Source organism: Sciurus vulgaris (genome assembly GCF_902686455.1).
Source record: "Sciurus vulgaris genome assembly, chromosome: 1".
In the NCBI taxonomy this organism is placed as follows: domain Eukaryota; kingdom Metazoa; phylum Chordata; class Mammalia; order Rodentia; family Sciuridae; genus Sciurus; species Sciurus vulgaris.
In genome coordinates, this window is record NC_136461.1 from 150,077,504 (window position 1) to 150,094,497 (window position 16,994).

Consider the following 16,994-nt stretch of genomic DNA (forward strand, 5'->3'; position numbering starts at 1 on the left):
CTGATAAATTTATGACTAGTCTACTGGTTCACTATTGGTTCCAACCAAGACTGTAACCTTAGTCTCACCAAACTTCTAGTTAACTTTTCCTGTTTGTTTGCTACTGTTAATCACACTGATTGGTGCAGGCCTTTTCACATTCCACTTTATGTCAAGTAAGGCCACTCCTTCAGTGAAACTCCTAGGTTGTATGGTTTTTGTTGACCTTGAGAACTACTTTGCTGAGTCTAGAAGTGGAGAAGAACATAACCCATTAGGGCCACCACAGAACCCTACTTTTCTTACCTTAGTGCAGTAGGGTTTTTTTTTTTTTTTTTTTTTTTAATAAATAAATGTTTCTCAATTTGGTAAAAGCCTTTTATTAATTTCCAGAGTCCTAAATTTGCTGTTTTTGACAATTTTGTTCAGTTTTATTGTTGCTTTTTGGAAAGAATTTGCCCAGCTCTCACTGTGCCCTTTTGATAGTTTGCCTTTAGAGCTATTTTTAATTGCTCTCATTCTTTCATACTCGGCTGGTCACCAAAGCCTGTCAATTCTCTGAATGTCTCTCTGGAAAATCTGCTGCTTTTGTTGCCATTTTCAGGGTAACATCCATCAAGGTAATCAGCACCCGTTCCTGAACTACTGGGATGAAGTCATCCTCCCCATCACAGTCACTCCTGCATCTGGCTTCCAGACTGATCTTACAGATACCATCCTAGTCATAATCCTAGTTCCTGACCAAAGAATGGCTCTCTGCTGTAAAGAACATTAATTTCATACTGTCTAGAGTAGCTTTTAAGCTACTCTGCTTAAGCTTAATTTTCTTAATTTCATGAGGCATCATTTAGTCCAGGAGCTGAGTTTTTCTTTCCCCACATATTCTTTTGCCAACTTCCATGCTTCTATCTTTTCTCATGTTATTGCCCTATGTGGAATAACCTTATAATTTCTGGTCCATAGATTCCTAAAAGAAGCTTAATCAAATGAATTATTCTGTTATTGATCACTCTGATATTCCATAGCCTTTCAATATTTATGTATTTATAGATTTTAAACTATTTCTGACACAAAGTTTGCAATTGGTCCTCAATTTTTTTGGTATGTATTTTTTTGTTTGTCCAACTTTTTTTTGGGGGGGGGAGGCCGCTGGGGATTGAACCCATGGCCTTGTGCTTGCAAGGCAAGCACTCTACCAACTGAGCTATCTCCCCAGCCCCCCCCCCTTTTTTTTTCTTTTTTAAGACTTTATTTTTTAGAACCATTTGGGTTCACAGTAAAACTGAGCAGGAATTACAGAGAGTTCCCATATATTCATGTCAAACTTTTAGTTATACTCAATTTGAAGGCTTTCCTTATTTATAAAATAGGAAATACTTCTTAGTATCCAGAGCGGTGATGGACATACATACTTACAATGGTGCTTAATACATGACTGCTAAATGAATAAACTGAAAAGCTTCTTGATTTCCATAAGAAATTTTCAGAAATACTTAAAAGTGATTATTCTGGGAGTCTTTTCTTCAAGAACTTAACTGACATATATCCCTGAAAGCAGGGTTGATCTTAATGTGCATATGGCATAAAAACCAATCAATAGAACTAGATAACAACAACAACAATAACAACAAAAGTCCTGAGAGCTGCTGGGCCAAGTAACGACCCAACAGTTCCTAGATAGTAGGAAGGTCCCAGAGGTCTGGGACATGAGGCCATGATATCAGGGGGTAAAAATGAGGCAGCAGCTGTTTACCAAATAGTATGAAGGTATTCAAATATTTTAACATCTGGTATAATAATCAGGGTATACAAAAATTACCAGTTTTGCCAGAAGTTTTATCATGCTATAGAATGCAATATCAATAAAATGGAATTCTGTCAATCTTGGGCAGTTAGGGTTTTGAGGAATAATATGAGAATAGTTTTTTGAAAGGTTAGATTAGACAAGAACAGTAAATTGTCAGAAGTCAACATAAAGCATCAGGTTAGCAGCACAAGATCACAGAATTAAAAAGAACTTGTAGGTCAAGGCAAATCAACAGGGCAGAACCTAGGAAACTAAACAGGAGTCAGTGTTCAAGGCAAGTAGACAAGATCACCCAAATAGTAAAGAAAAATTTAGGTAAGGAACCCAGGAAACAATCAACTAGGAAATAGAAATGTATCAGCAACAAGGAGACTGAGTGCCATGCAACCTTCTCCCCAAGGCAAAAACTTCTTATATGCTTCCTATAAGAAACTTCCTTTACATAGATTACCTAATATGTCAGGCACTTATGTGAAGGAATGACCACTATCTTTAGTGAGGGTAGGAGAATCAAGAAGCAGCTAAGCAACACGTTGCTCCTGTAAAGTCAAAAATTTAAGTGTGAGTCATTTTTTGTTTTGATACTAGAGATTAAACCCAGGGACTCATGCATGCTAAGCACACACTCTGCCACTAAGTTATACCCCAGCCCCAGGTGTGAGTCTTGGTAGAGCAATGATACTTCTTATCAAACGGTAGTGACTGATCTGGGTTTATTGGTAGCATTTCTCTGTTCCATCTAGGAAAAGTAACAGAAAACATTTTTTTTTTTTTTTAATCACTACTTTGCCCTTGGTGATTTAATTCTACTTATGGCAAATATTTGGGGGTTTAAAAATGCCTTCCCTCTAGAAGATGCAGAGAGAAGCCAATTAATGAAGGGTATTTTTAAAATATGTGATATGAAATGGCAAAAACTGCCAACAGAGACAAAGAGAGCAGGCCAAATAACTATCAGCAATGAAAGAATAATACTGAAAAATTTAAAATATAAGCAGTAACTAACTTGTTTGTTCAAAAAGGAATTTTGGATATGGGGAGAGGCATGACTTAATTGAAGGTGTATTGCTAAGGGAGAGGAGGTTACTGTTTTTCAGTTTTAAATAGGGTAATAAATCATGCACAACACCATAATTTGAATTTATGAGGAAGGTAATACTCTTTAGGTTGTAAAAGTGACCTCCAGTGGGCAATAATGCTCTCAAATCTGTGGCCCAGGGATCTATATTCCATTGATCGTCACTTTAAAAAAGTCTATATAGGCAACAGTTTTCCACTCTAACTTTCACATCCATTAGCCAATTATATACATATGGTATTTATTGGTTTAATAATGTATCTGGTTATGATTCATTAGTGTGAACTGTTCACAAAAAGGTTTTCAGAATATTTCCCCAGTGATCTTCAAACCAACATCAAACATAGAGGCATGTAGAATAGTAAGAACACTAAATTCCTACCTAAATATTTTTAATATAAAGGGTACATTAAGAATTAGAATACTGAATTAAAAATTAAAGAATTAATGACAGTAGAAGTCATTCGTGCAGGTCCAAAACTGACAAACTTATTAGAGAGTCTAGAGAGAAGTTTTAAGTTCTATTTATACTTTGTGTCTTACAATATCATGAACATGGAATTATCTTTAAAAAGGTAAACTGTGGCAAAACACTGATCTATAGTTATGCTGAAGTATGGATTACATAACCACACTAAAAATCTTTTTTTAAAAGTGTAGTTGGAAAAAAGTCAGGTTTTATACCTAGAATTTCACACTTTTTGCTGATTAAAATAGGTGTTATTCATCATTCCAAGGGAAAAAAAAGTGGGAGAAGAAAGTAATGAGTAAATTCGTGGGTTTTGACTATAGTCCAAAATTATTTTATAGCTCAAATTAATAAGTCACTTGTGAGCACAATATCATTGGATATATGCAACCTCTTAGAAATGTGGTCATGCTGTACTAAGCATAAATGAAATTATGAGTCAGTTATAAAATACATAATATTCAATCTTCCCACTACCTTCTCCTATAATTCACTGTTATTTCTGGAAACTGCTTATATATCTGAAATGAAAGAAATGAAAGATCATTAGAGAAACAAATGAATATTCCCTATTACTTAAAAAATCCAGTTTTACAGTGTTTCTAAATGGGATTTCAGCAAGGAGACAAAAGTAACCTTTGCTACAAGCAAACTTTCTTTCAGTGCTCTGATGAAAATGAAGACAGACTTACTTATTATTCCCTTAGAGAATAAAAATGGTTTTCTCTGTAAATAAATCCAAAATCCACATTCAAGTCTTATTCTGCTATAATACGGGCGATATTTCTAGGAAACTGGCTCTTTTCTGAAAGAGAATGAACTCTGAATGACCATGTTTAACCTAACATTTGCTATAAAACACAAAAGCTTAATGTTTCCTCCTTTTAAGCCTAGGACTGAATTGGCAAACATTTTCTATAAAGGGGCAAGTAGTAAATATTTTAGGCATTGCAGTCAATGAGGTCTCTACCCTACTTGGCTTTGCCTCTAAAGTGTGGAAGTGGCCACAAGCAAAACCTACATCAATGGTGTAACTGTGTCCCAATAAATATATTTATGGGGAATAAACTTTGAATTCTGTATTTTTACATGCACGAAATATTCTTTTTTATTTATTTTTTCAATCATTTCAAAATGTAAAGGCCATTCTTAGTTTGGGTAGCAGAAAAGACTTGGCCTTTAGGCTACCTATACTGACCTCTGTTCCAGTCTATCAATAAAATCCAGTGGCAAGAAGTTGTTACTGATGAGTTGCCCTGCTCTGATTTATTTTAAGATATTAAATTCCTTAACTTAAAGTGGAAAATTTATAAACTTAAAAGTCAGCAGCAGAAAATTTTTTTTCTCTAATAAAGGGATAAGCTCCTGAAAGAAGTATCTTTGAAATATAAACATCAACAAGAAAGCACCTTCCCAAAATAAACATTAAAGTTCATTTGCCTTTTTAATGTATCTATTTTGGCACCCTGATTCATAAAAAGTAAGCAAAACTCAAGTTATATTTCAAATCCTGGCAGCTCCAGGACCTCCTAGAAGCTGCCAATGGCAGTAACAATACCCAGTTCTTCACACCCCATAGCACTCAGCTCTGTGGCTGAATATGTGGACCTGCAGAAGCAGCCGAAGTTCAAAACCTACACTGCATTTGTGCAATACAATGAATACCACTGCAGCTACCTCTAGGATGATGATGTGGGGTCTATTATTATAAAATGTCACAAGTATATTTTGCTTTAACAAAAAGTTGTAATTGCCTTGGGTAATTGTTGCTAGAATCTATGACGTCTGTGCCTCTTTAGATTCTGGGGAATGCAGTCACCAACATTATTCAGTGAATACTGGTTTGTTTACTATATGGCAGATGCTAGAATCAGGAGAGACAGTTCCTGGGACTTGAATTGTTTAATTAGGACACAAATAAGGATATGAAAGGTTAGAAAAATTAAAGGTTATGAATAGACGGTAAAAGAATTAATGGAGACATATGATGGATTCCGAAGGATAGCTACATGTATGTACTCAAGAGTACATGAATACTTCAAGGGCAACATTTGGAAGGCCTGGAATCCTTTCACAAAAAATTATCCTTAGAGGGCCACCATCAGAGAAAGCTTTCTTGGCCAAACATTCTATTTTTCTTACTAATTTACCTAATAAATTCTACCAAATATAAGTCATTCTAATTTTCTTAGAAACTCAATTTAATTTCATCCTATAAATGAATATGTGGTTGTGATGTGGGAAGGCTTTCTCTACCTATCTTTGAGTTTTAAAATATCAGTATAAGACTTTATGGCATAATTACCCTGGGGAAAAGAGAAAACAACTTATGAGGAGAACTTAATTAATCAAAAGTAGAATCAAATACCCACTAGAGTTGCAAATTATTTCACTTAATGGCCATCCCTTTATCTAGAGGCCTGACTGGAATCCTAGTCAAAGTATACCCACTTAGGAACCACTCAGTTTGACTTCACTAATTTGGACACAATTGAAGATGCACAGTAAATGAAGCAAACAGACAACTGCTACAGTTTATACCTCATTTTAGTAATTGCAAGAAATAAGCAAAATATCTGGGCTGGGAATGTAGCTCAATGGTAGAGCACTTGCCTAGCATGCTGAAGACCTTGGGTTTGATCTCCAGCACCCCAATAAATAAACAAACAAACAAAATAATGTAGAGAGCCCAGCACATGACAGATGCACAATATATAAAGCTGATTCTTATTTATTTTCTTGTAGAATTGTTGATTTTTTAAAATTCCAAGTAATATGGTTAAATGTGCCACTTGTTAGAATCATACTTTTGTTGACTAGAATTCAGATTACAATAAATACTAATATACATGTTACACTTAAAGTTAGTTAGTGCTTGGTTAAGTGACTGATTTTCTAACTCATTCTTTTATTATGTGAAGCAAGTAAGTCAAAGCTAACCTGAACACAGTAAGGTAGAGAGCAGTAAAACTATTATCTAGAAACTAGGGTAAAGCATTTTTGCCCAATCTTTGTGAGACTGGAGATTGATGATGAAATCTGAATGAAGTTGAATAAAAAGAAAGCAAAGGGAGGAAAGGTTCTGATTTGGGGGCTATAATGAGAAGGTGACTGATGTAATGAGAGTAGACAGGAAAAGATACTCAGTAACACTTCCTGATGATGAAGAAAGGTGCAAAAAGAGTAACCCCCAGAAAGAGAAAGTAAAGAATAACATACTTGGCAAATTATACCAAGCTATGAGACTCCCAAAACTTTTCTATTACTAAGAATTATGTTTTAATAACATACACTAACCAAGATAACTTTAATTTTCAAATAGGCTACACTGAAAAATACTGAGCAGATCCCTCACCAGCTCAGTGTGTTTTTTACTCAACTTACCAATAAGGATGACCTTGAAAACACCAAATTTTTTAAATTTCACAAGACAACTGGCTCACCAAGGACTAAGGCTAGAATCCCCTTTATCTTTATATATTCCAGTGTCTAGTGAAGTACTGACACACCTGCTCACTAAAGTTAATACCTAGTTATCGTATAAATAATTGTGGAAATTCAAACTTTGTTTTTGCTCTGAACAACTAAACATTCTAAAGGAATGTGAATTTCTAATGTCATCCACGTTGTGATGAACAGGACAAATGCAGAACATTCACACCCAGACACCATGGGGACCTGCAGCCTGAATTGACTGTCTAATTGATAGTTTAGTTTCCAAATGAGAAACTCTGACTCAAAATGATCATCATTCTAGGAAGTCTGAAGCAGATCTTACTAGGGCTAGCATTTAGAGGGGCTCTCAGTCAGGCATTCCAGAATGGAACCAACATATCAGAGAATGAAGAGGCAAGAAGATGTCAGCCTTCTACATTTCCTTGGGGTCAGTGCTGTATGAGTAACTGATAAAGCAATGAACCCAGCTTTTTTTCCTTTAAAATTATGTTTTTTTCAGGTATTATCTACAAACAGTAAAATTTGATCTTTTTGAGTTCTGTGAGTCAGAAACATGCATAGTCTTAATATGGCACATTTCCATCATTCTGAAAAATTCCCTCATGACATCATCTACTCAATCCCTCTCTATACCCTCAGCCCCTAGCAACCACTCAGCTGTCTCCTATTCCTACAGTTTTGCCTTTTCCAGAATGTTGTATAAATGGAATCTACGGTATGTAGCTTTTGAGTGGTTTCTTTCACTTACCATCACGTAACTGGCCATGAGGCCCATGACACTGGGACACAGTCAATGAGCAGAAGGGCAGGCACTGAGACTGAAGAAAGGGAGGAAGTCAAACCACAGAATGGCTTGAATGCCACGTCTAAAATTTTGCCTTTTAATAGTAGGTAGGAAGGGAAGCCATTCAAAGGTTTGATCTTAAGATTTTTTTTTTTTTTTTTTTTTTTTGGTGGTGCTGGGGATTGAACCCAGGGCCTTGAACATGCTAGGCAAGCACTTACCAACTGAGCTATATCCCCAGTCCCATTCAAAGGTTTGAAACAATTGAATACTATGATCTGATTAAGTGAAAAATAATTTTGGCTATTGTACAAAAGACCAGAATGGGAAAAAAAGTAGAAAAACAAGCAGCTATTTTAGAGGTACTGTAGTTGCCTGTGTTAAAAATAATAGTGACAAATTAATATGGCAACAATTGAGGATCTGATGAAGCAGCTGATAGTGAATTACAGAAAGAGCTGCTGGGACTGTGTGTAGCATGCTGCAGGAGAGAGGAGCAGAGGATGCTTTCAAGGATGACCAGAGCAACAAGGTGGAAGGTGGGGGCCATTTACCAACATGGGGGAAAGGTAAAGACAGGGGAGGAGGGAGCAGCAGGTTGGGTAGGGGGAGATGGAAAATTAAGAGCATCGTAAATTTTATTATCTTTAGGATACAGATGGTATTGAATCTTTCCCCTGAGCATTTAGCATAGCTATTAACCTTTGATAGAGAAATTTCATTTAATATTCTCTTCCCTGTTACTCTTTAATACAGTGGGTGAATGCACTGAATAATATATTCAGTCCCCACTGCACTGAATTCCTTGATTTAAATTTACAAAAACAAGAAGATAAACCATAGAGGCTCAAGATGAGAAAGGTCTTTCATTTCTCCATTTCATTTTTTAAATAGATAAGGACATGTTAAGTTTCATAAGGACTGCCTCTAAATCTTACATATACTTTTTTTCTTAGATCAATTTAATTTGTTCAATTGCATTAAAATGAATTTAGAAACATTTTAAATTATTATAACTTTTCTTGCTTTAACATGTTTTCCTGTTCACTCACATTGAAAAATCAGTTGTTGAAAAGCATTTAGTGGTTCCTCCTTAAGACCAAGTTTATCTTGTTGGAATGACAAGAGAGTAACTTTTGATAGGTCAGCCTTCAGGATGGAGCAGGTAATGTGGCAACATGATGTGGAAAAGCCAGAGGTTGTGAGTAGAGATTTACTTTGTGTCTCCTCTCCTCAAGGAACCTATTTAAGTACAAGGGAGGCACACTGATCACACCAATATCCCCCACTGTGCAACTCTGAAGCCACCAAAGTAGTGTTTGATGCAGGGGCAATCATTTCTGCCATGGATACAGTCATGTATCTATTCAATTTAACCATTATCAACATATCTCCTGAAAGTTTCTTTTTTTATCTCAAAACTCCATGTAAAATTTGTGATCTGTAACATAATTATACTTACTTTAACATAAAAATGTCTTTATTTACTTACCATTGAGCAAAATTGACATTTCAGATAGATGAAGCATAAGACCACTTGGTACAGTTGTATAGGTTGTCAAGGAAGTACTGCTCACACTAGTTATTGTGGTGTATTACCAAAAAAAAAAAAAAGTTCCTTTGGATGGCAGCCCTCGGGAAGAACTGTTTTTCTGATTTGTAAAGGTGCCTTAAGAGCTGACATAGCCCTGGATATTTAGTTCTCTAGCACATGGACTTGGCACAAACTTGAACCAGTCAAGTTCAAAAGAGGTGAAGAGGGAATATCCACAGCGTATTCATGGCAGAGCTGAATCTGATCCTAGTCTCCATTCCAGTCCAGGGCTCTTTTATAGCAACATGCTACCTCTGCTAATTGTGAGTTGTTCCTTTCAGATTTGTGGGTTATTGATGTACTCTTTCAATTCTTTGTTATGCTTCAGAAAAGATCTTTGCAGAATGGGTGTCTCAACTTGCTCAAGCCATTTGTTTCTGCCATGAGTGGAGACAGAGATAGACAGAGAAGTAGCTATACTTGCCAAATATTCAAAGGGGTGAATTTACTAGACTGGAAGTTCCATGAAAGCAGAAACCATGTCTAACATTCTCACCGTGTATCCTTAGCACATCTTAGCACATATCATTTAGCTAAATTATAGTTGTATACAGGGAAATGTATTACTTCATGTCAGTGAGTTAAGTTATACCCCTCAGATCCCCTCAGTATTGTCTTCTGTGCTAGGGCAAAAACTGGTACACCGGTATAATAAAAATGTTGAGAAACCCTGGAGTGATCTCGAGCTATTTTCTAGACCATGCTATACCTATTTATTTTTGGTTAGATTCATTTAAATGGGAGCAGTAATATCAGTCACAGAATCATAAAATGGGAGCAATGGGATGGAGCTTATGTCATCTAATCTAACTCCCTCATTTAGTATTCTAGGAAGCTGAGTCACAACAAAGTGATAGAATCCATCCAGGTAATGCAGTTAACTTTGGCCATGATTAATTCCTAAAACTCAGGTTTTCTGGCGACAAATTAGCTGCTCTTTTCTGAATACCCATTATTTCCCCACTAATCAAGAAAATAATGACTGGAAACTTACAAGGTCAGAGATATTGGGCACTGGGAGGCATACCCTTAGTGGGATTTTGCTCTGAATTGGACAACAATAAATCATGAGCTTAAGAAAATGCACTATTATGTTCTTTTATTCCCTCCATGCAAGAGGCACTACTCGGAAGAAGGAAGATTAGTCAGAAGACTAATAGAAGTCCTCAAATTTAGTGAAATGGATATGGAAGTGGGTAATGCTTGTCCTGTACACTGTTAATTTAGAAAGCATAGCAGGATAGTCATACAATAATCTGTGATGTCTATTTACTCTGGCTCCAAGTTAGAAATTCTATGACCTAGATAATTAGCATAGTCCAATGAGATGATTATTTTCATTGAAAATACATACTCTCTTGTAAATAGGATGTTCTCAAGCAGCTATCTAAACCAAAGTATAATGTTTTAAGAAATAATATACTTTTCAGATTTTCAGTTTGATTTCAGAAATAAAACTTTAAAAATAAAAACAATGAAACTGGTACTTCATTTCAGTAATATTCCAAATTATGGGACTAAGTTGATGGTTCTGAATGTTCACATGATTATTTTATGAATATCATACAAAACTCTTCTCTAACAGAACCAAAAAAACATGAGACTCCAGTAATATCTATGCTACTTCATTGACTGTGCCTCTCATATGTAATTATTAAAGATTAAAAGAGTATATAGGGAAATTATTTGTTATAAGAGAATTCTACATTTAATAATGAATTACAAACAAAAAAGCCTAAAATCATTTAAATCCCCTAAAATATATTTCCCAATCAAACGATTTTAATTTTTCAAACATCTAGCAAATGGTGCTAGTAGATAATATATGACGGAAAGCAAAGCTATATGTGTGCACATAAGCTTCCCTTCTGCTGGCCTCCAATTTCTCAGTGGAGCCATAATGCAGCAAGATGGCAGTGGCATATTATACCTGGTCATGGCTGGCTTCAACGGAGCTTCCAATAGCATGGAAAGTCATCTGCACAGGGGCTAAGGTCAGACAGGTCACATATTCTTTGCCACTTTGTTTATCACAGTAGTGAACCTATAATAGAACACACGCAATCTGCTGAACACCATTTTTATGAGGGAGCCAGATGTAAAAGGTCCTTTTTCAAAGTGTCAAGATTTCAAAAAAAATCAAATAATTTATGCAAAGCACATCTCAAATATTTAAAATCTATGAATCTCAATTTTCTATGGTAAATCTATTCCATTTTAACCCATTTTGTCCCATTGTCCCAGATGGGGAACACCCCTAAAAATTAAAACAGAACAAATATGCCACTTAACGATAACTTGAAATAATATTTGAATATTTACTATGTTCACAGAATGGAAAACTTGGGACTTCATGGGTTCAGTCTTTTTGAGGTTTTAAGGGAGTTTAAGAAATGCTTTTTTATTATGGCTAATATAAAAATGCTACATGCTAACTAAATGCTACATATATCTTTAAGGTCCAGCTTTTCAGGATATAAAATGAATAGAAGACTCAAGTTTGTAAGCATCAGTCAAAGTCCATTTGATTCTAATGGAACTATGCCAACCTGAGTTTTCCCTCATCTTTGACTCTATGTGTATGTGATTGCTGCTAACTGGTAATGACAATTCTTCCCTTTCTACATTATAGCCCCTTCAAAATCAGTGAATATATGTGTGTGTGTCACTATACATGTTCTGTTTGAAATTTTGACATTATAATCAAATTGAATTAAATTGAAATGATTTATAAAGTGCAGACTAAAATAAAGTTACCAGAATATTATTTTTCTTTTAGCTAAATATAACTAACCATTATTAAAACCACATGTAAGACACTCCATATCAGAGGTAGGGCATATGGGATAGGGAAGAATATGGGTCCATTTTCTTATTAAGAAAATTTCCATCTTTCTATTTATCTACTTTCAAAAAAGTTCTGTCCATAGACTTTTTTTTTTTAACTGTAAGCTAACAAGATAATAAAAGCACTGCTTTTGTGATAAATTAATAAAAATATGTCTATAGAATGGAATGGGATTCCTACCAATTATATTAGAGGGAAAACTGGTTTCATTAGTCATAACTTGCTTAATTTGTTAACTTGTACACATTTAGAGTAAAGGTTTAGGTGAGAATTTTGAATTTGTAAGGAAGAAAATTAAAACATAAAAGTTCCTTGTTTGAGGTTTTATTCTAATAGCTGCATAAGGTTCATATACCCTTACACCTTTATTACAGAATATGGCCCACATTAATTTTGTCATGTATAGTAAGAATATGACTGAAAATTACAACAATATCAATCCTAGTCTAATAGTTTAATAATTCAACTGTTTCAAACCAGTAGGGTTGTTAAGAATGGCCATCATTTTCCCTGGAGGTAGGGAAATTTTCCTCCTGGGAATCTATAAAAGTAGTATAGGACTCAAATCAAGTCAATATAAAAACCTTCTTTCCAAAGTACTGTAAAGATTTTGTTATAAACATTTTTTTCCCAAGTTAACCTTAGAGAAAAAGATTTGACAACAGTTCTAATTCACTGTACTATAACCCCTGAGCAAATTAAAAGCTCAGTCTATGTATAGCAGTTCAAGAATGTGGAAGTATTGTTTACTATGTGTCAGCTAGGTATGATGGGAAAAAATGTAACTTATCACATAACAGGTTTATGCAAAAGTCAATAAATGGTGACACTATAATAGCTACAGTTCGCAAGCATTTATGATATAGTTAAAATATTATGTCTGATATAGTGCTATTATAAAACATGCTCTTTATAAATTTAATAAAATATAATCACCCATTCAATCCCAATTGAAAATACATATGAAAGATATGACACTCTCCTAAAAACTCAGCTGACACACTTGTATGTCAGCTAACTTATTGCAGCTCTATTCTTTCTCCTAGAGAAATGAAAATTAGAAAGGACAAAAAGACAATTATAATCAAAAAGATAAGTTTCAAACTTGGTTTTCATCAGTGGTTTGGATGTCATAGCTGAAAGATTCAGCTTTTCTCCAAACTCTATACAAGGCACCATGAGCAGCAAGTATGTAATAAAATACTATGGACACATGCAATTCATGTGTGAAAAATAAATGTAATGCTGCAAGTTAGCACACAGTTCCAACCATGTCACAGCACTACTGCTGGGTTCTCTAGTATGGTCCCATAGTAATTCTTAGCTGGGCATTTAGATGCTCAGAATAAAGACTATATTTCCCAAGGCCCCTTTTAGCTATGACTGACCAGATAGTCTAAGTAGGATGTGACTGAAAGAATTCTCTAGCAGTTTCCTGGAAACTTTAAAAAATATATTTCAGATGTATGCTTTTTGATCTTCTTTACCTATTTTTGCTAACCTGCTGCTTAGAGTGTTAATATTGCCATCCTGGACCATGAGGAAACCTAGATATGGTAAAGTGGCAAGTTGGAAGGAACTATGGTCCTTGAGGACTCCGTGGAACAGAACCATCAAACCCGCCCTAGACTTCAAGCTATCAGCTTTTAAATATGCAAAATTCAACTTCTACTCTATTTATGTCACTGGTACTTTTATCACTCAAATAAAACCTAATCCTAACAAGATGTTTCCTGTCCAAAATCGACACCAAGACTCATAGCCAATCACAAAAGAATCTCCAGGAAGCTGCCAACATTTAGGGCTTAACCTTATTTCCTTCCCTCACTCCCTTTATAAAAGTCAGCACAACTGGTCCAACCACAAAGAATCTACATAGGAACAGGGACAGGTAAGTAAATGGGAGGGACTGGTCAGTCTTATAAGGAATAGAGTATTTTCAGTGAATGAGGAAGCTCTAAGAGAATATCTGACAGACAGTGGGAATACCTACACAAAAGCAATACTGACATTTCATTCCTTGGTGGGAGGCTTGCTAAGAATTGAACCTACAGACCCCTCTCAGTTTGAGTTACATTCCTGGCAGTCTAGAAGCACATGAAAATACAGCAACAAGGCTTGGATGTATTTGGGCCCATGTTGAAGGAGTCCCATGGCATGTAGCATACCTGAAAAACAAAATGGATGGAGAAGACATGCTCAGCCCAGATTTTCATGGTTTTGCAGGAAATGATAGAGAATCTGCAGAAATCAAGGAGCTACCCAGGCCAACCATGTGGTACCCATCAACATAGGGGACCAGAGGCATGACTTACTAGTAAGGCCCAAGGGAAACAGTTGCCCCTTAGGACCAAGGGAACTGGGAGAAACTGACCACCACCTAAAGAAAATTATGGACATCATCTAAATGGAAACCAGCAGTGGATGAAACTACACTAAAAGTGTCATCTCCCCCTATCCTAGTCCCCATCTGAACTTTCAAAGACCCTAAGGGTCAGGTCATGAAATGGACGTGGATTGTGGAGGAGAGTGTCTAAAAAATAGACCAAGCCCCCACCTCACCAATGACCAATACACAAAGATGCTGGAGTGAGAGGAGGAGAGGAAGAGACCCATGCACACCCTGCATCTACTAAGTCTACTGAGCTAAAATGAATAACTTGCAATGGAAGGATATGACTTGTTGTTTTACACTGAACTGGACTATTTTTTTATCAATTAATAATTAATCAGATGCTGAGGATAAAACCCAGGACACTGTGTATGAGATGAACCCTGTGAATTACACTCCCAGCCCTTGAACTAGATTTTTAAAAACTACAGATAACTGGCAAACTAAAGGACTTATTAAATATAGTACAAATGAACATAAGAGATTTGATAAAGCATAGAGGAAAGCAGTGACTGAAGAAATAAAAAAATCACCTCATATTTTTCCTTCACTGCATTGAGATTTCACAATAAACTGGATAAGAAGTATATGAAAAAATACATGAAACTACTGCTTGCAGACCCAATTTCAAATTAAGTAAAACATAATGTGTGATAAAAGGCCTTAAGAAACTATCATACTTTGAATACTTTGCATACCAATGACTCATAAAAACAAGTTTGATATGGCTCTCTTCAGGTATATATTTTCTTCTTGGAAAAAAAAAATAGAAATGCTAGGACCAAAGTAGTGTGTTTCCACAACTGTGGCCCTAGAAAATCCAGTATACAATGTCTTAGGACATTGATTTTGATAAAATAAAAATGAATAAAGACAATTTTAGAAGATTACAAAAATCATCTCTCTATATTTAAGATTTACTGTTTACACATCATATAATTTTGCTGTTTTTAATACTTTAAAACATAAGCAGTGAATGCTGTACGTTTTGTTCTGAATTTATAACACTAGTCAACAACTATATATTGACATTTTGTTTCTCAGGAATTTATAAATATAATTCCACTAAAAGGTGAGTCATAAATTAAAATGCCTATTAAATAACATGGCTTCATTTGAAATTTGCAAACCTATAGTGTATTTAAAATAAATTTCCTAGTATGATTTGCACTCCAATAAATCCAGATGAGGTACAATACTTGCACGTTCTGACATTTATCTTGCCAGTCTAAAGATTACCTTTACAAAAATCTTTTCAGCTATCCATATAATGTAAGAAATAAAATACTACTATTCTCATATTATCATATATAAAAAGCTAGGTAAATGAATTTTTTCATGCCCATTTGAAAATATGAGGGACTACGCAAATGAAAATTACTCTTTATCTCACCCCAAACTGTTTCCTGCAGGGCTGAAGTTCCTTGATGTTGCAGGACTACTAAATACTTTACTAATCTCAGCAGGGAACTGGTTAACTGCCTGTCTGTCAGATGTTTGTACTGGCCACCTCCTGTGGGGACAAAAATGAGGAGAGTGTGGAAAAGACTCACATTTAAAGAAAGTTGCTCCTTAGATCATAAAGGAAAGATAAAGGCCTACATATCCCCATGTGATACAATCCACAGTCACTGTATTAAGGTAGCACAGGTTTCATTAGCACACCTGAGGTTCATAACATGGGGTCTACTTCTTAGTAGCAGGTAGCAGAGTCATATGAGCCTCACCCACAAGAGTAAAGATAGCAATGAGCTAAGAAGGGGCATGTTAACAATAAACTTTAGGATACTCAAAACATGCTTGATTCTTGCAGAGTCTGCACACCAGCTGCATAGAAGAACTAAAGTTTCATTAACACAAATAACATGTTCCTAGCAAGGTAAGAAACAGATTTGCTTCATAAATATTGACCTAAATACGTACAGTGAGTTGATCTTAAACATTTCTAAACTGTTTTCTTTGTAGATCACATGTGAATTAACTTATTTGGGTCAACTACAGTCAATAGGACAAGTCTAAATTATGTCAGTTTATGTATAAGTAATTTATAATAAATGCATAAGATTAGTTTATCCCATGAGAAATATTTAGATATGTGATAGGTTCACAGTGTTTATTAAAATAAATTAGATGGTGTTATTATATCACATCCCTTCGTAATATAATAAAAGATGACATTTATAAAATTTTTAAAATATTAACACGGATAATGTCTGTTACTTACTTCCTCTAAAGATTTTGTCCTCAATTTCATATCTAACAAACTAATACCATATCCTCTGTAACAAAAATGCACACATACAACTAACATGCTCAGCCACATACTAGTCTTTTAGTTGGTGAGTAATCTGTTTCACTCATGCTTGTCTAAAGCTACAGGCGTAAATGAATAAATGGAATCACAATACAGACTGAGACACAACTTGCAATTACCTTTTCTATCATTTAGAAATTCTGTGTTTGGAATACTTTGCAAATTACATATTCATATTTGGTTTTCAAAATCTAGCACTACTATATAAAGATTTATCTGTATGTAGTGCAAGCCATAGATAAAAATCATACAGCAAATAGCAACAAAAGATGT

General features: G+C 35.1%; 1 protein-coding gene across 16 annotated transcripts in view; it reads right to left on the bottom strand.

Moving 5' to 3' along the window:
- Positions 1-16,994, bottom strand: part of STAU2 (staufen double-stranded RNA binding protein 2) — a 344,586-nt gene that overhangs the window by 87,703 nt on the left and 239,889 nt on the right. For 14 of the 16 annotated variants that reach the window (XM_079140529.1, XM_079140527.1, XM_079140534.1 and 11 more), the window contains one exon: positions 11,098-11,211. The exons of 1 other annotated variant lie outside the window; for it this stretch is intronic. In XM_079140529.1, the coding sequence (XP_078996655.1) occupies positions 11,098-11,211 (114 nt within the window). Of the gene's footprint in view, positions 1-11,097; positions 11,212-15,800; positions 15,921-16,994 lie in introns of those variants that run through there. One more of the 16 variants, XR_013763894.1, reaches the window with a different exon arrangement.